Source organism: Poecilia reticulata, chromosome 17 (genome assembly GCF_904066995.2).
Source record: "Poecilia reticulata chromosome 17, P_reticulata-male-v2, whole genome shotgun sequence".
Taxonomy (NCBI): Eukaryota; Metazoa; Chordata; class Actinopteri; order Cyprinodontiformes; family Poeciliidae; genus Poecilia; species Poecilia reticulata.
This window is the reverse complement of record NC_088846.1, coordinates 20,145,454-20,169,074: the sequence shown is the minus strand read 5'-3', so window position 1 is coordinate 20,169,074 and position 23,621 is coordinate 20,145,454. Positions and strand designations below refer to the sequence as shown.

Genomic DNA, 23,621 nt, shown 5'->3' with positions numbered 1-23,621 from the left:
ACATCTCATAACACCGATGAACAAAACACAAATCCATCTTTATGCACATTTATTGGATTTATTATAGTCAGGATGGATTCCCTGCAATGTCTGAAAATCAGAGCACAAGTGAAGAAAAATGAAAATAATGTCCCCCCCACCGCACGAGCATCCTCAAAATTTTGTTCCATTCCCAAGCCCCAGATGGTCTGGGATGGGAAACGCTCCCCCATTAAATTCCTAATAATCATTTCTCCAGTGGAATCGGGGGTGGCAGCAGTGGGGATAGAGGAGGGCTGGGTGCGAGTTTGTGTGTGTGTTTGGAGACGATGAAGAGGGGTGAGGAGTGAGAAGTGAGGATTGGGTTGGTGGGTGGGTGAGGGGGGAGTAGTGGGATTTGGTGTTTTAATTAGACAGATTTAAGGAGCTGAACCCCCTCTTGAAGAGAGTGCGCGTGTGCTGGGGGTGGCACGGGGGGCGGTGGGAGGGCCCCATATTTCTGTGCGTGTGGCTGCATGTGTGAAAAAATTATAAAAAGGCTACGAGTGAGGATGTGCGTGTGTGAGCGTTGTGGGTCATGGCAGGGATGGCGATGCAGCGGAGGAGGCCTGACACTCCCGTACTACGGGCCAGGATCTCATTAACGTGTCAGATTGGTGGATCAGTCTCCTTGGCAGCCGGCCCGTTCTCTCACAGGAAGTACTTTCTCTCTATCTGTGAACTTGGCGCTTAAAGGTTAGGCCAGGAGGGGGGGGGGGTGCTCAGTATGTAGGAAATATATTGGCCTGAAGGAGAGGAGGAAGGAGAGGAAAATGGCAAAACATTAATTATACCATTTGGTCAAATTGGATAAATATTGGGTCAAAAATAAAAAATAAAAAATTACTGCGAATCTTCCGTCGGGGAGCAGAGTGGGTGTAAGTTATGAGAAAGTAGCGCTGATGATTTCCAGGGGTGAAAGAGGGAGACTGACTCTTGCAGTTTTGCTATTCTGGAGGTGGAGATATGCTAAGTATGTGATGGGAGCATCTGTCACTACATCACCTTTGTGCTTTGTGCTCTTTGTCTGGGGGCACTTTGACTTGGTGTATGCAGGCTTCTGTAATGTGTGTGTGTGTGTGGGGGTGGCGGGGGGTGGTTGGGAGCATTGCTACAATACGACGGCATATAGGGTGGGTTTTGGAGCAGGTGGGAAACATACAGGGGTGTGATCCTCTGACACCCCAGCAACACCCTATTTCAGGGCAAAGAGACGGGTGCTGTTGGATAAAGTGCTTTTTGATTCCCTTGACTGTGAATGTGAGCATCTGGTAATGACTGCAGTGTGATGCAAGGTACATAGATAACGTGGAGAAATTCTCAAAGAGATAGACAACACTTTACCTTGAATACACACAACTCATAGTAAAAGTGATTTCTTATAAACGGCTTGTTTTTCTCAGGGTATAACGGATACCGTCAAGAGTGGAAAACAATCCAATTTGACTTTGTGATTGAAAATACCACAGATTTATTTTGTCTTTTAACATTATAATAGCAATATTTACATTACTTTTGTCCGTTTTATTGCTTTCATAGATTTTGCCTCTGTATATTTTTAGAAGAAAAAAAACCCCAAACAAACTCAAAGGTAAAAGGAAACTGGTGAGGATGTTTAACAACTACTAAGAACCCAACAAGGGTCAAAACTGCTATGACCTGGCAACTTCTGAGACTCTACTGAGAAACCAGATTAATGCCTACATGGAGTTAGAGGGTGCTGACCAACAGAGAGACCCAAAATTCACGCTTTCAGTTTCAAATGAGCCAAATATTTAGGTGACAATAGCAAGAGGTTCATCAGGAAAATTCAAGGTGGGTACCAACAGACATGCATGGTAGTGGTAGCGGTTAAACCAAATTTACCAGGGGAGTCAGGGTGGCGTCACTGCTTTTTTATGGAGGCACAGAAAAACAGAATAAAACAACAGTAAAGGATACTATTTTATTGCTTAATGGGATGTGTCCTTTTTATAGCACAATCAATTAGCTATGTTACCTTAAGTTATGTTATCAGATATAACTGAAAAGATATTTGTCTTAGCAATTTGGTGCCTTGAAATTGGGGGTCTGTCTCTTTAAGAAGCTCTTGCTCTTTCCAACACTCAACTGAGAAATGGCTTGTACACAGCAAATCCAGGAGGCCCAGATTAACTCTGTCAGATTTGATTTCAACACTTTTGAAGTGTCTATATGGGTCCACACCAGAAAGTGTTAATTTAACTCTTTTTGGAGAGTTAGTACCTTAACTCTTATAAAGTGTCAAATATCAAATCTTCTGGAGTTAATAATTTAACACTTACTAACACTAATTCAGTGTTAGATCTTAATATTAACTCTCAGAGTACTTCTTTAACTTCTATTAAATAGGTACTTTATTATTTTGAACTTTTAAAAATTCTTTGGAAAATAAACATTTAATAAAAAGGCAATGATTTTCTCAAATGCGTTTATTTCAAAATGTGCACCATAATTACAAAACATATTACAACGTGGAATAATGTGCATGTTTCACATGTCACTTTCATTCACATATTGCTTATTAAAAGGTCTGACATATCAGCTATGCTTACTACATTTTTCTTCAATACCATATGCATGAAATTGTTCAAAGTACAAGGTGGAAAAAGTAAAGCCTGTATCAATGCAATGCAGTTCATGTAATATGATAGAGTACATTTTCTTTTAACAGGTAGATTGCCAGATATTACAGTACATAACAGACCAACCTGATATTCAGATCCATCATTTCTTATCCAGTTTCTGTTTCTGTTGATAAGAGACAGTTCCTCTCTACACTCCACCAAAGATGCTAACACCAAAACATTTAACACTTTTGAATTTGCTGTGTATAATCTCAGGAGATCAGAACTTCCATTAGGTGTTTGCTAATTGCTGCTGCCGCTAGTCTGGTGGGGTCAAGTGGGGAAAGCACAGGGGAGAGAAACTCTGTGAGGCGGAAGCTTGGCTGGTGACTGCAGTTCTAAGGTAGAGGTTTGAGGTAAAGGGCAGCGCTTTATGAGAAAGGGTTTAGGCCAGGAGTGGGCAACTCCAGGCCTCGAGGGCCGGTCTCCTGCAACTTTTAGATGTGTCTCTACTTCAAGACACCCGGGTCAAATAATGAGGTCATTAGCAGGACTATGGAGAAGCTGACTGCAGTTAGGAGGTGATTTAGCTGTTGGATCCCGGTGTGCTGGACCAGGGAGACATCTAAGAGCTGCAGGACACCGGCCCTCCAGGACCAGGACTGCCTACCCCTGGTTTAGGCACTCCTGAGTGGCTGGCAGGAGACACTCAAGGATTATTTTTTTTAAACATGCATGAAAGAATCAAAGCAACACGTTTAACGTTTTTTATGTGGGAATAACACTATAACTTGAGATAAAGCCGTAACATGCAATATACATTTTGATAGAAAGGAGACAACGATTATCATCACCAAGGAGATGGAGCCAGTGTAAGGTGCATCTCACAAAAAATAACTAGTGATGGTGCCAGTGATAATAATACACACACTGCCTAAGAATAAAGTACAGTAGCATAGTTTACTTTATCGCACATTTGAGAAAACAGCATTCTGTGAATGCAGAGGTCCTCCTATCACCTCAGGTTTGGACTTGTCTTCTACCAGAAGCTCCAAAAGTGGTGAGCAACTTTGTTCCTGTCTTTTAGAAAAACCTGTGCTAAAATGGTTACACATGCCATCACCTTCTTTAATGATAAACAACCTTGTAGATTTACAGAGAACATGACTTTTAATACCTCCTTCATGTTTTTTTGTTATCAGTTTCTCCATGTCTCAGAAGAAGGAGCATTTTTAACACAGCTGAGCTATGTCACTGTCATTACAGTTAACGTTCAGAAGTGATACTGGTGCTAGTTTAAAGCGTCTTTCCAAACTTTATCAATTATAGACAAATATTTTATTAAACATTCTAACCTAACTTGATGATTTATTGTCCATGAAATAGAAAATGCATTTTTCTATCCACTGATGAGTTACTGTTTGACTGTTAATTACATCTGCAGCCTGAAAGATTTTACAGCTTTGCTCTAAACCTCAGTTATTTTGTTCATTGTGAGTCAGGTTTTGTAAGTGTGCTAACACTAATAGACAATACCAGTTTGTGCAAGGATGACCTTTTAATAATCAGGCATATTAAGCAAGATAGTATAGTTTAGTTGATTTGTCTTGTCACATTATCACACTGTGCAAACCCTAAAATAAGTTGCACAGAGAGATGCACAGCCCTGATTTAGACACAAAAACTAACATTTATGTCTACTCCTCTTTTCATAATAGCAAAAGTTCATTCAGATCAGATTAAGAGAATCCGTGAACCTCAATTTTCAAGACTTACCTACATTTTTAAAATGGATTGAGCTCTGAACTTTGAGTCATTCTAACGTATGCTTTGGTTAAACCACTGTCACTCTGTCTATCTTTTGGTGGTGTTTATATCTTATGGAAGGTAAACATGTTCAGCATTTAGCTGTCTGTAACAGGGTGGATCTGTATTTACCTTCATTTTTTTTTCCTATTAACTTTTGACCAGCTTCCCTGTCCGTTCTGAAAAAGCAATTATAAGCAATGTGCTCAAGTTTGTTTAAGGGGAACCTGTCATAAAAAAAAATGAACTGAGAACCTGCATATCACAGTGATAGACAGATCTATAGATAGATCGATATATAATGTGAGCAGTCTTAAACCACCATCATCCACAGTCTTAATTTGAAAATGAGAAATCACCAGCATTAAACATGTAGGAACAAGTAGGAACTTTCTTGGCTCATCCAGACTAATTATATACTGCTTTGTGAGGAGTCATTAAGTACATAATTAACTATCTATTAGTATGAAGAAAGAAACCATTCATAATATCTCTCCTAAAAAGGGATTACTTCTTTCTCTTAACTCATAAAATATTGTTCCATAATCACTCCTCCCAATGATTAAGAATCTTGATCAAGCCTCAACTTTTTCACATGTACATCATCCCAGATGAGGTTATCACTGCAGTAACACTGTATTAATAAAACTCGAGTTTTAAAGTCACTCTCTTCGCTGAACAGGAGGTGTTTGCAAAGTAAAACTTGGTACACACGCATGAGCTGGCAAAGAGCATTGCCAAACAACAATGTGGATCAGCAAACTCCAATTAAATCTTTGTAGTGAAAGAGACTACATCTACGCAGTTTGTGTGGGAAGGCATGCCGATGCACAATGGTGGGGGTGAGGGTGGGATGGGGGCATTGTGGAGGTTATGACTATAACAAATGTCCCAACCTGGCAGGAGAGTGATGGCATGGATATATGTTCTCACTGCTGTGGAATATCTTGCAGTTTTTCTTTTTAGTATTCTAGACCATTCTGTCCCTTCACCAATCTGTCCCATACTGCCTTTCAAGCATTTCCTGTGGGACTCATGCTGTGCTAGCAAGGCCTTTCTCTCTTTTTTACACACATGCATTCACGCACACACACGCACACAAACACAGACTGTGGTGACTGCGTGGAGAAGTGAGCTGTCTGCGGAGGGTTGGATTTTTGGTGCCGGTCCAAAAATGTGTCACTCGGGACACGCATGGCCTGCTGGAGGCAGGAATTCTGTCGCTAATGGGCCCCGCAGCCGTCGGCACCACCTGGGGATATGGGAGATGGGGAGGATGGATGGGGGAGGACTGAGGAGGCTGGGAGGAAGGGAGAGAGGAAGGAGTGAGTGCAGCACAATATACAACTAATAAATAGGAGGGAAAAATATCTATCTATCTATCTATCTATCTATCTATCTATCTATCTATCTATCTATCTATCTATCTATCTATCTATCTATCTATCTATCTATCTATCTATCTATCTATCTATCTATCTATCTATCTATCTATCTATCTATCTATCTAATTCATATATGTAATTTTTTTTCTTTAATATGAAATTCTTAAGTTATGTTGTGAAGGAGAAACGATGCCCACACACACCAAACATTGGGAAATGTTGGTCTCATCAAATGAGACCGCGCACATCAACCTGACCGCTCCATCACCAGTGAAACATGGTGGTAACAGTGTCGTACTGTGTGGGTGATTTTCTTCAGCAGAGGCAGGAAAAGCTGGTCAGAGTTTACTGAAGGAGATAAATTGCTACATCTATCTGTCTGTCTGCTTGTGGGCAGTGTAAATTAAACTTTTAATCAACAGAAATCAAAAGAAGACTATCCAAATTCTATTAAACATAAACCAAGTTGTTTGTCTCCCAATACGTTCTTTGAACTTTTGCAATTAATATATTTAGAAGGAAAAGTCAACATTTCTTCGCCGCCATGAAAGGCATCTTATAAAAAATGTGAAGGCATAAACAGGCAGGGCAGGTGTTGACGATGCAAATGAAACGGATGACAGATGGTGAGCCTCGCAATTGCTCACTGTGCAGATAATGGATGGAGGTAATCAAATTCCTCTGAGGCTTCAGGACTTTCTTCAGAACTTTCCCATCAATTGCACCATCAAATGGTGGCTTCTTCAAATGCAGCACCCTTCTAACTCACAAAAGGGTTATGAAAGAGTGACAAGACTTTATTTTCTCAAGTTTCCTGGCTGATATGAATATTGGATGCAAAGACAAGAATCCAAGTTGCTGAAGGGATCATTCAGGTGTTTTGTCTCTGGTAAAATAGATGTGTTTATGGCAGATCAGGCTAACTGAGTAAAGTGCAACAACATCAATAGCAAGCCAGCAAAGCCAGTTTGCAGACAGAAGTATTTTTCCATTCAAGCAAAACACTGCTTTTCATGCTCTATGATCAGACTTTTCATAGATCTATTTTCTCATGTGAAAGCTGCAAGTTCAGAAAAGAAGATCATGAAACAAAGCATTTGATGTTTGTTTTTTCACACTCTCACTGAAGGGAAACGGCCTGCGTTTTGTGTAAACTCCCCCATCAGTGTGATGACAGTCGTTTGATTTTTATATACAGGTCAGTTTAATGGTCCATTTGTGTTTTGTGGTCGTTTTGCATCGATGGACACTTCATGGCAAAAAGGGTCAGGCAAGAAAACACAGTAAATGTGCTTTATGAGTAGAATGTGTAATTACATGACAGTGAGTCTCTCAATAAACTAGTTTTACGGCACATGTTTCATTAACATATTTCTGGAGAAGTTAATTTATCGACTTGGAACACAAGATGTGTTGTATCGGACAAGGTCTGAAGTTGCCAGTTATCAGAAAAACCATTTCCTTGTCGCATCTCTCAAGTGAAAGATATTACTGTAACCGCTTTCTTTCACACTTCAAGCTAATATAACAGCTTCAAGTGTCACACATATGTCTGCAGGAGAAAAAAAAAGAAACATAGGGGAAAAGCATCGCAGAGCCAAAGTATGCTCAATATCACAAGTTTTTTTTACATGTCAGGTGATTTTGTTATTTTCTTCAGATGTGATAACTACAATTTGAGAAGCTTTGTACAGAGGAACATATTGATTCAGTAAAAGCTGTGAAAGCATTTCGCTTGGCGTTGCTTTTTAAAGCTGGTGGAACTATTACATGGCAAGGGAGAAAACAAAAGTCAATTAAAACGGAGCTCACAAAAGACAAAAGCAAATCAGAACAAGTTAGTTTCTTTCTGTGTTTTACATCTCATTGTGTGGGGTGAAATGCAATAGTGGATTTTAAAGCAACACTTTTAGTTGCTATGTTTAATAATTTTTTGTTCCCCTTTTTTGAATTGTTAGTTTATGGTCTCAGTTATTGTGTGTAAATCTGTGCACTGTTTGATTCGTACTTCCTTAACAGACAAAAAAACGGACAGGTGTGAAAATTCAATTTTACAGTTATTTATACCGTAACCAGTGGAAAATTGACTCTCAGTGGAAGCTTTTCTTGAACTCATTTCCAGTATGTATTAGTTTTTAACATGTTCTTAATATTGCACAAACATTCATTGTGGTTTCATTGTTGTTTGATAAATAATTGAAAGTTGAAATCTGTGGTGTGATTTTGCTCAACAGAGATCTGACACACATCAGTTTGGAACGAAAAGACCAAATTAATTTAAGTTTCAACAGTCCTAATGGAAACATGCATTGTTTTATTTATTACCCCTTCTCACTAAGACTCAGCATAAAAATGACTAATACATAGTTAACAGACCAGCAATCAGTCAAGCTATATAGACTCTATAAACCAACATTAAGCAGTAATAATGCTCATGGGGGGAGAGTAAACTTAAAAGTGCCAAGTCTTTTACAATATTATGAATCTGAATATATATATATAAAAAACAGCTGTCCTATAACTACTTATGGATGATTTATAAAGCCTATGCTGGTTATTTAATAAATGAGATTTAAATAATTTATGAAGGACATTTTTTGTGCTTGGTGTACTGTCTTTCAGCTATGATTGTAATTACTTTTAATATTAAATAATGTTTTTTAGTTTATTTTGCAAAACTTATAACACTATTATAAGATTCGCTTTAAATGCCTAAATACATTGAAAACCAGTTATAATGCAAGTCATAAGAGCCTAACAAAACGGTAATAAAAACGTTTAGTGCATCAATTAGCGAGTGACAGACCAGGTAAAAGTACCAGTATTTTAACAACTTATTTATCATGTATGGGTTTTAACAGATCAGTTACTGCGACTGTTACCATTTTTTAATGAGCAGTGTTGCTTTCAAGACTCTGAAATCAACATGTTTTCGCTTTTTTTTTTCTTTTTCAATTGACACTTTACAATAGGCTTCATCCCATAAATGACTAAAATTACTCATCAAACCGGTTACATGATCAGGTGGTGATAAACTCGTTATGTCGCTACAATGTATTGGCAAATCAATATATGGAAAATATAATTGACCTACTTTACAGTTGTTTACTCATGATTTATAACTGATTTACAAAATGATAATTAATTGTATTAACTGTTTGTAAATCCCCCCTTTACAGTGTTTTTGCCTAATTTGAGGAAAACAGATGCATTTACAAAACAATGTAAAACTATCTGAAATTAGACTGTTATATATCACACATTATCATTGTTACAGTAAACAAGGTGGATATTTACCTTAGAACCTAATAAACACAAAATTACTTCTATATTAAAACCACAGCATCAATAAAGGGTTACAACAGTTTTGCACAAGAAAGTGTCAACTTGAACCTTATTGGGAGAAGAATTTCAAATGTCCAATTTTCCGCTTGCTGTCCACCTCATCGCCAAACCATCTGCTGCCATCAGTGGACTTAACACGACTGCAAGTTATTTGTTCATTTCAAAATGTCCTATTTTCAATAGTTTTCTACACTTCACTTGGAGATATTGGGATATTTGTGCATCTTCGTGGTAGTATCTTGTTCATCCAAATCAGTTTTCAACAGAGATGACTTTAGTTTTGTTTTCTTCATGTCACCTGAATAAAGGAGAGGTATGGTATTAAGGATAAATGTGAGTTTTTTTTGGACCAAATTTCCCTGTTGTTCCCTCCCCTGCCAGACCAAGGGCACACACTTGTGTGTGTGCGCATCTATGTACACACAGCCAAGTGAGTGTAATTAACTTTTCTAAACTCATTTGGATGCTCTCTCCTTCAGTTGTCTTAGCTTGTGTGAAATTCCCAATTAACTACATCCCAACAAAATCACAAAACAACTCTGTGAATTTTTTTTAATGAATTCCTTTGTCTCTCGCCGGCCCAGATGAGGCATGAGAAAGGCACATGTACGATGAGCATATTAGTTAGGCGAGCCCATGTGATGGTGCCCGTTCACGGCTGACGGAACGTTGGTATCCTCGGGCATCGCTGCCAAGCTGCCAGTCTGTGCCGTCACACCTTGCTGCCTTTAAAGATTGCCCTGCAGAGACGGGGAGGGGGTACGGAGGGCCTCGTGGTTTTTAACAGCTCGCAGTCTGGCAGCCCAGGAGGGTTTACGACTCAGGATCGGTGCCAAGAACTGCCCACCAGAGAGATGGGGGGTGGGGGACTGGGATGCAAGGAGATATGGGTTTGGCGCACAAGCGCACATAAATTCAGCCCTGGATCAGTTGCATTCCTGCAAGGTATGTGTGTTATGGATGTGACTGTGTGTGAACTCTTTATTCATCAGTGTGCAAAAGCAAGGGCAGCTGGGACAAATGGAAAGGAGTGTATACAACAAAACTATATGTCAAATTAATTCATCAAGCTTTTGTATGACATGTTAAAGGAAAGAAGGCAGTGTGTATGCACATAGGACGCAGCTCTCACACCATCTACACACACATACACACACTTTGCCTTTTCTCAGTAATCCACACAAATGGCAGTGGATGGCAGAATGTAAATGAGCTGGTTATTACACAGCAACGTTCATCAAGCTGAGCTGGAAAGACTTCAATGGCCCTGATGAATATGCATGCAAATTTGTTAATTAAGTTAATTATTCTGCTGAAAATTCATTTGTCTTCCCAAGGACATTTCTGCAATGATTTTAACATGTTTCCACCATTAGTCATGCACGGTGCTATTGAGAATCACTCCTGTTCACCTTTTTCGGAAAGTTGAGCCGAAGAAGAAGGGGAGAGCAGACACAAACGAGGAACGGGAGTGACAAGACGACCAGAGGAAAACCTGTTAGGAGCTTGGAGTGAGGTCGGAGGTAGACGGCAGCTGGTGCAGCCCGAGGATAAGAAAGGACAAGCCAAAACGTGGGGTCTGCAGGACACGAGCTCGTTGGGAAGGGGTCCAGGTGCTGAGATCCAAGATCCGAGATTAAAATGTTTTTATTTTTCAGTATAATAGCCATTTTAATAAAGAGGTATGTCACAGGTATGTTACTTTAGGCTCTATGTGTTGGAATGTAGACGGAGATACAGAATTTAGTATATGCTTATTTAAACATTTCATCAAGAGTATTTAAATTGAAATAGATGAAACTTTAGGAGTAAACTCATACAAATATATACATTGATTGCACACACAGAAGTTCAAATGTTTACTTCAGTTAAATTTGTTTGCTGCGACTTGCAGATAAAGAAACCCACAAAATTACCCCTAAGGTTACTGCAAACCTTGATATATCATGATCAGTCATTTAAACAAATAAATTAATGAGCCTAGAGAAACATATGTCAATCTACTGTGAAGTATTTGCACTCAAAACTTCTTTGAAGTCCATACTTCATCCTTCCACTCAGCTTTCCATATGTCACTTGCAGCTTATCATCGTGTGGATGGCGCGCCGCCAGCTGTCAAGTCGGTAGTGTGGCCTACACAGTTCCAGGATTGTGTAGGTGTCACTTTTTTTTTGATCACATTTGTTTTTTGTTTGCTTATTTATTTATTTTTAAATAAAACAAAAACCCTGATTGGATTTCCCATTCAAGACTAGACTGAGGCACTGTTGTCAGACCTTGTATGACCCTTAATTCAATTTCGCTTTACGTATAGTAAAATAGAATAGATGTATCTTTTATTGTCCCACAGTGGAGCTGAGACGACACGATCTAGGTATTTAGGTTCGCACGAAGATCAAAGGTCATCAACAGACGTGAAGTGATATTTGAATTGGACAGTCATCTCTTTCAAAGCTTAAAAGACCTGCAGTTTACAACATGCTTTTTAACATTTAGTCTGCATGCTCTGATAATACATTTGTTTGTTTGGTTTGAATGAATAGCAACACAATTAGTGATGCAGCACAGATGCTGTATAAATGCAACAAACTGCTCTGAACCTCTGGCTGGCCCTCTAGCCTTAGATATTCCTGATACAAAACAAGGCGCAAATAACTTGAGCACAATTGTGAGACATAAGTAAATCTTGAGCAAAATTTAGTTATAATGACAAAATAAAATTGAAGTACCATCATAGTCTTCCATCCAACCAACCCGTAAATCTGGTTGAAAATTCACACTTTACCTCACCGTCTTTCATGACCAGCATTATAGCTTCAAACTTTAAGGTAAGAAATTCAATCACGACTGACTATGCTTGGTTAAGCTGAGTTAAATGTTTAAACTTTCACTTTTATAGAGAAATTCCAAGCTTCTAGAATTAAAAATTTTATTCTGGCAAAGCAGAATGTTTGAGGAAGAAATCTGTTTTTAGAAATTACCCATTCGTATGAATGTTAGCGATATATTATTTATTCCAAAAATATACATTTGAGAATTTGACAATCAAATGTCTCTTGTGGGACCAAGCAGCTGCTTAGTTGTCTTCTGTTGCCTCTGGCTGCCTACATAAAGATGTCTGACGATGCATAAATATGATTTGAAGGAAGTGATTATTGATTAAACGTGCTATCTGAGACTAATTTCCAATGTCAATGTTTAGGCTAAGTCTGAACAGAACATTTGGACCCTCGTCCCAAACGTTTTCTCTTGACTGAATAGAGATATTTAATTGGCTGACGTGAAATCATCATAAATATAGTGGCCATTGTGTCTGATGTTGTCCCTCTGAGAACTTTTCTTTTGCAAAACAACAATATGAACTTTTCATTCTGCTAAATGACTGTATACGTATCCTTTAAAATATCAGCAGACACGTTCCCATCTGGAGGACATTTGGGGCAACGCAGGTGCAGTTCCTGGCTCATGTGCGAGGTATTCTGTCATTCACCCAGTTAGTAACACTGAGAGTGTGCTGGGAATGGCAGAAGACCAGTCCTGGAGGCCAATTTTCACCTGACCGCTGAAGGTTTAACACGAGCTGGATGCAACAACACACACTGAATGTGTGCCAGTGGAAGGAAACATGAGATATCGTCAGTGTTGACTTGCATTTTAAAGTTTGCACTATTTTAAAGAGCTGTTATCAATTTGTTGACACAAATCACAAAAATAAGAAAAACAATCAGTCTGTGCAGGTTCTGATTCAGAACCAGACTGAACATAAAGTGCACCAGTGATTTTCAATTTACAGTTTTAACATTCAAAGCAAATAGTTTAGTCAATAAAACTGGAAACCACCTTATGATCTCTTATCCTTAGTATATCAAGTATTTATCAAGTATTTTCTTTTAACAGAGAAGAAAAATACTTGACCTGATCCGAAATGACTTCATTTTAAACATGGAGAACATTGTAGAGGTCAGTAAATATTTACTTTCTTACATTTATTCATTTCAGTCAGTGTAATTTTCTGAGCTTAGTTAATAATTCAATTTGTTAATAATTCAATAAATTAACAAACCACAATATTACCCAGTCATTTTAATTGATAATTGCTTCAATGCAATGCAATCAAAACTCAGTAGTGTCATGAAAGCTGAGCAAGTTATCGTTGCAAAATTACATTTATCAAGTACATATATATTCAGATGAGGCTCATTTGTCAGATTAAATACTTGACAAAATGTAAGGTAATTTTGTAAAACTTTAAGACTCTAAGCCTCAGGATTTAGACCTTATTTTGCATAAATTAATAAGTTTTTAAGAATTTGCAAAGCAATGAACTGGAATTAAATACTTATGGATGGAAGAATGGTACAGACCTAAAAAAAAGGAGAATTTCTGGATAAAGTTTAGCGAGAAAACAAGCCAGATGGGGAAAAATTTAAGCGAAACATCAGGCCGCACTGTTTGATACATCAAATGGCGACTTTTTAACTGATGCAGCAAAGCTCAGTCTGAATATCCAGATGTTTGATTTCTTAATTAAGTCTCCACGGTAGTTAATCACTATGCTTTTTTTCCCTATCTGACAACAGCAGGTAAAAAGGGGAGGATGACCCTAAGATATATCAGAGACAGGTTGCAGTTGTTTTTCATGGTTTGTGTCTAAAACGCACCAGGAGCCCAAAAACGTGTTCATAAAATTCACATCAGAGAACATATATGTGTATGGACCAGTAACTTCTTGTCAGCTTTGTTAAGAGTTTGTGCAATAAGACGGAACTATGATATCAAAATGCAAGAACTGCTTTAGTCCAGTATAAGATGCCCTCTAGTGGAAGAGAGCAGTGTTGTAGAGGAAATTGGTAAATCACAATGCTTCTTTAAATAAAGTTTCTTTTTTAAAGTTTTTAAATATGATTTGGTATTAAGATCATGTTCGGGCAAATTTTTTTTATTTTTTCAGTGTTTTTCAGCATTTGTGTTTGTGATGAATTTGTGTTTCTTCTGCATTTTTTGTTTTGTATTAAATTTCCCATAACAAACTTGGATGAGAATACCAGCATAAGTTGCATTAATGAAACGGCATACATGTCAGCATTTGCCTCGTGAGGATTAAGTTGTCAATATTTATTGGACAAAACACTTGCTGGAGAGGATAGAACTGGCACACTTAATCGATTTGCATGCGTTTTCCTGACAGTCCAGATTAACAAGCAATAAGACTTTATTTGCGACATGAACAGAGTTACGCACACACATTTCACACATTGGAAAGGCATCAATTAAATTCACATATGGTCAGAGTAATTATCGTTACAGATAACTGAAATTAAAGGGGGAGATATCGATGTGCGGCTTGCCTGGGAGAAAACAAGGGAATGGCAGGAATTTTAAGGGCATGCGAGGCTAGTAGCACCGACTACATAAGAAAACAACAACAGCTGTTTTGCTTGTGGCTAAAAAGACAAGTGAACAACATCATAATTTGCTGAGAAAATGAACTCGGAGATGAGAATGCACTGGCTCAAAAGAAGTGGGATGCTTTGAAATTGTCTGTAAGCAGGATCTCTGTGTACATTTCAAGTTTGGCTCATTCTTTCTGATCTGAGATGTGATATGTTATGGAGTTTAACCAGTTAAATCAGTTCTTTTTATGAAAGTATTTAAATGTAATGTACCTTTAAAATGTAAGTATTAACAACCCTTGAACTTTTTCACAGTTTGTAGCTGTCTATGTTGCAAAAATGTATTTCCAGCATGATTTGGCCATCACCATATTTACCAAGTGTATTCAGGATGGTGTGCAGAGTTCTTTGGTCTTCATGATGCTGTTTGTTAACTGATCAATCTCTGAGGCCTTCTTAAAAAGAAGTTGGAATTATATTGAGATTAAATTATACACATTTGGACTCAAATTTAATTTGGAGATGTTATGTAATGACATCAGAGACAGGACAAAGTAATATAAATGTGTTTTTTTTGTTTGTTTTTTTTTCCTGTCCTAAAATTCTGAAATCTATATCTCTCACTCTATAAATGCGCCTTTGTGACTTGGTCTGCTGCATTAGATCTCATTAAATAAAATAACTCTGCATAATGTGAAAAACTAATGCATAAACTTTTTCCAATACAGTAAAACCTCGAAGTGATGCTTTCAGTCGTTCGCAGATCAATGCAGTTAAGGCAGAACAAGCCTCTTGTACTTGGCCTTTAACATGGCTTTGAACAGCTAGAGTAGCGGTTCTCAACGTGGGCGGTACCGCCCCCCAGGGGGCGCTCAGAGGACGGCAGGGGGCGCTGGCAGACATTTTTACAAAAGGGGGGCGCTGGGATGCCTTTGGGGGGCGTTTGGTCGAAGGTAAACTTTACACCTTAAATGCACAACAATGCCAGTTTAGACTTTGAGCAACTTGGTAAAACTGTATTGCATAACATTAAATCATGTTTGGCTGCAACTATATTGATGGCAGCTCTTCTACTATTCAGTGTTTGTAGCTTCTGTTAGCTTCTTGGTGCAGCTCCGTTCTCCTGCTACTGGTAGCTAAAATCACGACACTGAGTATCCCTCTGAAAAATGAACCCATTTAAATAAAGAAATCCCTCCATGGGTGATACCACGATAGAGAGCGTTCATTTTATAGCGTTAACACGGTGCTGTAAGTGCTCCGGTATGAAACAGGGGTGATAGAACAACACAGCACTTTTAAATTTCAATAATCAGAATGAAGAAATTGTTTCCGTTGTTTTAAAAGGTTTATGTCAGTCTGCCTTTTCCCCACCGATACGATTCCCGACCGCCCTGCACCTTAGGGGGTTAAAAAAAAGAAGATGCGCACATTGCGCAAAACTCTGAAACAGGAGAAGCGGGACATAAAACGGAGCGACGAACTAGATGTGAATTATGGCATAAAATCAGAGAATCCGACGCTGAACAGTGAAAAAAAAATCAACGCATGATGTGAAACACATGACGATTAGGTGGCGCAGCAGGTGATGAGTGAAAATTACTGATGGTGAGCGTCAATAAACGATAAAATAAATCTAGCAACAGGAAATAAACTAAAGTGGACATAGCAATAAACCAAGAGAGGATAATACTAATCAAATGAAACTAAATGGAAATAAATGAAGAACAAAATGCAAAAATAAACTAAGAAACTAAAGTAAATACAGAGGAATAAACTTATATGGCAAGACCTTTCCAGCAATAATTAATACAGAGGACGGTATGGCAAGAATAAACAGACACTATTTCCAGATAAAAGGTAAAATAATACTGAGAATAAATATATCTTACAGACCATAACAGTAAAGAACTGATCACTTATTTATGTTTTTAATTAGATTTGATATATTTATTACTTCAATATTATTTTTCATGTCAGTGTTAATGTCATGAGGCTGATGACTCCATGACACTTTCAATTTGACTCATTAGGATTTGATTAAGAACCAGATTTGTTCTTTGTAATTTCTGTCCAGTAAAACTATTAATCTACAAATCAATAAACAGGTCTATACAAAGATATAATCCATGTTTCTGTCTCATGGCATTAAAAAGACCTGGAACTTTTGATTTTACACTGAAAGCTCTGGTTTGCACAATAAATGCCATGTGGGTGAAATTTATGGATGATACTCTGATGTCCAATTTTCCTGAAGGCAGCACAGAGCTGCACCACCAGAAACTGACAAACACTGAAGAGAAGAAGAGCTATGATTAATGTAGTTGCAGTTCTATCCATGTTTTAATGTTGCAGAGCTCAGTCGTTTGCAAATAGTTAAAAGTTTAAACTGGCATGTTGAACATCTTTTATCTGGTCATTTGTATAATATTTAACAACTACAAAATGGCAAAGAATTGCTATGTCCACTCTGATTGGCTGCTGTTAGACCTACAAATTTTAACTTGAATGTTCGTTGCATTTTTCGTAGACGCCTGTGACAAAAATTTCTATTCCCATGACTTTTTTGTTCTCTGGGAAATTATTTTTGATGATAAATACAGAAACAAGCATAAAAATCAAAACATCTACAATAGTGATGGTAATATTAATGATAAAATAATGGTCAGTGCAAAGTAGCCTACAAATTCTTTGGTGGGGGGCAGTGAGGGACCTGGATAAGGGCTAGGGGGGCGCTGGGCTGAAAAAGGTTGAGAAACACTGAGCTAGAGTGTCAAATTTTACACACCCAGTTAAAATCCAACACAAAGCTCTTTCTTGCCAGAGAATGTGCGAGCACTCCTGTGACTGCTCTGCCCTTGACTTCTATCCATTCATTCAAGCGTGCTGGATGGTTTAGTTAATTAAGCTTAATCTAGCCCCAGAGATGTGGCTGCTGTTACAGAGACCCACTGAGCTGTCCCTGAGCTCTCCTCTCCGGACCCCCGGCCCCCAGACGTTGAGCCATCGGGGCCAAGTTTGAGTATACTGACAGGACTCCAGAGAAATGCATTGTAGATCATTTCCCCAGAGAAATACAAAAGAAAATGATACTTCTAGATAATGTACATAGAAATATTGATCTGCCGTAGACTTTCTAACAAGAAATTACAAGAAGACAAGAAGTTGTAGAATTACAACTAGTAACTTTGTACAAATGTAAAAAAGATTGTTTCTGACACTAAATCAGACATAGAGCTGCACAGAGTAGTCTACAATTTGTCAAAAGGTAGATTTTAGGGACTTTTTAGTAGCATTATTATTGTTGTTGTACTGAGACCATTATGATAATGATATATATTTTAAACAGTTAAAATAAGAAACGAGCAAATCTGTTGGTGGGGAATGTTTAAACAATAACATCCTGCAATAATCAATTTGCATAAAGGCAGACAACCTTTAATTAATACTTGGCTATGGCACCTTCAAACCACTTTTCAGCATTCAGTCTTCCTGAGTTTACACTGAATCTGATTCATTTTTAGCTAAGGTACAAAGGTATCAGGACACAGGTGCAAAAAGTTCTACTGTATTATTATTATTATTATTATTATTATTATTACATACAATCACAATCAATAACTGTAAACAATGTGTGAAACAACATGTCAAAAAATGTCAAAAAAGAGGACATTTCTCAGAAATCATTGAAAAACACATTTCAGAAACTGGCTGGAGGAGGTTGCCAATGAATTAACATAATGACAGAAATTCACTGTGTTCTCTTTGTCTAATTAAACTAAGGAGCAGGATTGACAGAAGTCGAAAGACAGAAATCTTTCTTCATAAGAAAAATCCAGGTTTGGCTTTCATGGTCATTGATCAGCCCAAATGTGCAGAATTTGGGTTGCAGTTCTTAAATCTAGCTCCATTGGGCATCAACCAAAATATTTCTACGCACACAGTGAAATATGGCAGCGGCAGCATCGTGCTTTTTAAAGTACAATTTCTATGCATTGCACAGCATCAGGATGTGTGTCTCATAATACAACTCTGAAACTCTTTGATGATTCATCAAAAGTCATGTAATTTAACACTGTGGAAAGAAATTATGATCACAGTCCTTTACTAGAAGTCCCTTTCATCCCTTTTTGTTGCCCCCGTGTGGGTTAATTTATTCACCACAGTATTCAAGAAATGACTAAAACATTCGCCAAGAGGAAGTGATGAGTAATTTAATTTGTTCATCATGTGAGAAAAAGTTAGTTTCTTTTGCAATATAAAACTTTCCTCTCATATCTTCCCTCTTCTTATAAAAAGGTCTTGCAAAACTTTCACAATCGGCTTACTTCATTTGTGAGTTCTTACTTCCCTCATTGTCTGCTTAGGTGTTTACAAGAAATATATATTTAAAAGAACGTATAGCCTGCTGTGTGTAATAAATAAGGAACATGTGTCTGACAGCTTCATAAAATAGGCAAAATGAAAACAAATTCATCAGGAGGAATTTAAAACCAAAATTATTGATTTATTAATTAAGTGGAAAACTGTTGATTTTCACTTCATATTTTGTTTAAACAAATACAATAAATTCAATTAAATCCCCTTTTCGTTATACATCATTGCAAACTTCTTCAAAAGAGAAGCTATTCAATTTATTTTATCTTTTTGGTGGCAGGAACAAAGAAAAAAGTTTTATATATGTACGCTTTAGTTTTTATTAATTATGTTTGCAAATAATCAACTATCACAATTAAAAAGAAGTGAAGAATTTAACCAATTCCAAAAACTTTGATGGGTGCTTTTGTTGCTGTTGTTGCTTTTTTACTCTAAGATAGGTACAAATTTGATTATGTACACAAAAGACACTTTGAAACATATCCCCATAATTCAGATATCACTTATTGTAAGCATAGCACATAAGAAGTCATCCAAACATGCATGTATTCTAAATATATAGGAGAAAAGGTGTGTGGAAGTCATTTAAGACTTTTTAATCCCAGTTTTCTGTGTGCCTGTTCCCACTTACTCAAGAAACACTACAAAGAAGCATAGTTTTTCCTAATTTTTGAGAAAATTGGACAGACATATTGACAATATGCTTTTTTTCAAGCAAAAATGTTTTATTTACTCAAAAACACAAAACCATAAAATGGGCAAAACAGACAGACTAAGCCCAAGCACTAATAGCAAAATTTAACATAACTCAGTACATAATTAAACAGCAGTTTAGAATGATTGAAAATCCTACAGGAAAAAAATTTAAAACAATTTTTTGTATTTATTGTTCCTCAATAATAGAGTTGGTATTGCCCTGACAGTATTGCATTTACAGCATGTAGTCCTGATCACTTGTAAAACACAAATCAGAAAGAAGAAAATAACAAAGTTGAACATACAAAACTGACTAACATTATCCTCACAATACATTTTGTTATTTTGAAAAACAAAACAAAACAAAAAAACTTCTGATCCACAGACCCAACATGCAAAAACAGATTTGGTGCCAAAAAATATATATATTTTAAAAATGCTTGAAAAGTTACACTTCAACGAGGTGAGTCAATCCAATCAGTGTCCAATCTTTTAAGATTCTATATGTGTGTATCACAATTAGTCCTTCTGATTTTCAGATGCACCACATAAATATAATTTGTGCACATATAAATAAAAATAAAAAAAAGGGAGAGTTCCTCTTGTTCAAGCTGATGTATTTGGATTACCGATTGTTATCTGTTGTGCAGCTTAAGCATGATGTAAGTCCAGAACACGAGCTGGACTTGCATTCTGAACATGCAACATGATCTGTTCAGTGGCTCTTTCTCTGTTAATACCGACTCTGTTGCGTAAAAGATAAAACAGGTGACTTCGAAACTTTTGTGTGAGCATACAAAGCAGAGGATTCATACAGCAGTGGGAGAAGGCAAGCATTCGACAGATATGGTAGGCAACATCCAACCGCTCCATTTCTTTACAGTCTCCGGGTGTGTACCAGTCCTTAATAAGAAGTACAATATTGTAGGGTCCCCAGCAGATGATGTAGACTGCAACAATGCAAAAGACTATACCTAGAGCTTTGTGCCTTGTTCTGTTCGCTGTCCGTAAAATAGCATATATAATGGCACAATTGCAGAAAATAATAATGGCGATTGGGACAAAAAGAAGCAGAGGAATTTGGAAATAATATCCAAGTTCATCAGAATAAGAAACTTCACAGTAGTAATCATCAGAAACCTCCATTTTGAAAGCATCATACACAGATGTACCGATACTGATCACCCAGATAATCACACAGGCACCGATGGCACACCGTTTCTTCCTCTGATTGTTGTTTGGCCAGTTGTTCAGCACCACAGTACAAAAACGATCCACTGTCATTGCCGTTAGTACAAAGATGCTACTGTACAGACCAGAGAAGTGCACCCAAATGAAGAATTTGCACAGAAAGTCCCCCAGGATCCAGTGATGAAGGTGGTAGGCAGCCCAGAAGGGGACCGAGGCAGCAAAGATCAAATCAGAACAAGCAAGGTTTATGATGAAGATTTTTGTGACAAGGTAGAATTGTTCAAAAGTAAAGAGAATGCATAAGAGGAGGACATTGCCAATGATGCTGACGATGAAGATTATGATGAACACGACTCCAGTAATGGTTGAAAAGTCCAAAGCCTGACAAGCAAATTGGACTATGTACCCATCTTCATCTGTGCTGTTGTAGTCGTAGTCCATTGCTGAATATCTAATGAATATGAGCATACATTTAGGGCTTGACAATTTATAATAAAAACAGAGCATATTATCTCATCATACCCTTTTGTGTTTTGCTGCGTCTTCTGTTAAATCTTACTGAAAAAGAACACAATTCTTCATCAAATACAAAACAGTGTTGAACAACTTACCCCAGACAGACAGCAGACACGTCCAGCTTTTGCTTTGAACTGCACTTCAAAGGAAAAGCAAAAATAAGAAGACATACTTCTCTTTTTGTTTCAGATTAGGTCAGACGTTACTGCTGATCCATTCTGACCCAATATCGTGTTTCAAAACAAAAATAAATAGTAATTAGATCTCACTTTTTCTATTTGAAAATATATTTGTTTTCACCCTGGAGGCTTGTTTCTCTCATACAGCTTGTTATAAAATCCTAATTAATAGGTATTTAAAGATAGTTTTTCTCACATTCCTTTTTACTTGTAGTTAACTTCTAATGTTTTAACCCTCAGATTTATGACTCAACTCAACCAATCAACAGATAAAGTTTTATTTGCGCAACACTTTGCAACAGTCTGGTAATCAAAATCAGCCAAGTCTCATCTCGTTTGAGTAAAGTTCATCTTATCTAAGTCATTATTTGAACTTTTCGTATTACTTTTTTCCAATTGCAGTCAAATGAGCTTTCTTTTATTTTTACAGAAACGTTTTCAGAAAGTAAATATAGAACAGCTATGTTTAAAGAAGGAAGAATATTGCTTCTTATAATAAGGTCCTAAAATGAAGTAAAACTAATAATACATGTAGTGAATCATTAGCTCTAAACCACAAGGCCATGGCTTTGCTTTTTTTTGTTTCAGGCTTGGATTTCTGGACGTCCTTACTTTGAAATTTGGAATTGTGTTATCTTAAAATCCAACTTTTCTCTTTCTTATAAAAAACCTTGTGAAATATTTCAAACGGAAGTTTGATGCTTCTTCTTTTCTGCTTCCCTGTTTGTTCAACAGCCACACCATGATACTGGAATGAAGTACCATAAATGAGTTTGAGGTTTGGTCGTTTCATCACTGTGACAGGTCAGGACAGTGAGGACTGAGAGACTTTGTACTCTCACAGTAGTCAAAGTCCTGAGATGACTCCACAGGACCACTTGTCAAAGATCCATCCACGGAGCGCACTGCACACAGAAAAGTTAAGAGTTGCCATGAAGCATTGGTTAGAAACTGAAAGCTGCAGGAGGAAGATGTCAGACGTTGTCCTCCACATCTTGTTCCTCAGGAGAAACCTCGAGAGGAAGGAGTTTCCAGGCACGCTGACAAGAACGATGACGTTCTTACATACTGAAGTCTGCCCATTTATAGGAAGGTTCTTCCATGTAACTTTTGCTGCCATTCTGGTGTTGGTAAATAATCACTGTCAGCGTCCATTGCTGATTTGTTTGTGGTCATGAAAGAAAATCACAAATGATCTCATGAGGAAATAAAAACAACAGGTCAGAGGGATTTTTTTTTTGATGAAGTATTTATGGCTGAACCTATAATTCAAAATACAGTACATTCAAATTTAATGATGAATTAGTAAAAAATATTAATGGTCTATAAATAATAATGGTCAAAAATACTCAAAATACACTAAACGAATGACATTTTATTCTTGAAGCCATGATCATACTAAAACAATCTCAGAACAAAAAGCTGAAGAGAAAAAAATCTTAACAATGTTTCTAATGTCTTAAACTGTAACATATCTTCCACTATGTTCTTGGTAAAGCAGAAAACCGTTGTCACATTATTTCAAATTCAAGTGAAACGTTCGGCTTATATAATTTCCAATTAGTAAAAAATAAACTATATTTTCTGGAATCATTACAACTTTGATGAACTCTCTGTTTCATAAAAGTTTCACAATGCAGAGGTGATATCGGTCACATTATCGTAGTGGTATGAGCAGGGGTGGCAGCATATGCCAGTATGTGTGTGTGTGTATATATATATATATATAATTCTTGGGGGTACTATGACAAAGAAATATATATATATATATACATATTACTTCTATGTGCTTTGGAGTTTCTGTGCTGATTATTTTTTTGCAAAGCAATGAAAGCTGGTAGCTCTTGAATTGCTACAAAATAAAGCTGTATTTCTCTCAGCCTACCGGCTGCAATGTTGACACCTTGAGATGCCATGAGACCTAAATCCTGAACATCATGGCATGGAGTGATCCTAGTTTTCCATGTCTGGCATATAACCATGCATTTATCTTTTAAACTGGTTATATTGATCCTGTGTCCAGAAAGAGGGATAATCAGTAGCCCAGCATCATGACCTGTTTGTTCTGAAGATCCCGCAGCTTCCACTTCTCTTCCTAACATGGCGCCTCCTGACAGGAGTAACCACAGA

At 37.3% G+C, this 23,621-nt stretch overlaps 1 protein-coding gene across 1 annotated transcript; it reads right to left on the bottom strand.

Moving 5' to 3' along the window:
* Positions 1 to 18,263: 18,263 nt before the first annotated feature.
* On the bottom strand, positions 18,264 to 22,744 carry LOC103479838 (chemokine XC receptor 1-like). Its single transcript, XM_008434510.3, has 2 exons — positions 21,408 to 22,744; positions 18,264 to 21,247 (listed from the first exon to the last, which is right to left on the bottom strand). Exon 2 carries the CDS (start codon positions 21,235 to 21,237, stop codon positions 20,257 to 20,259), a length of 981 nt encoding a protein of 326 aa, XP_008432732.2. The 5' UTR covers positions 21,238 to 21,247; positions 21,408 to 22,744; the 3' UTR covers positions 18,264 to 20,256.
* Between the last annotated feature and the right edge of the window lie 877 nt (positions 22,745 to 23,621).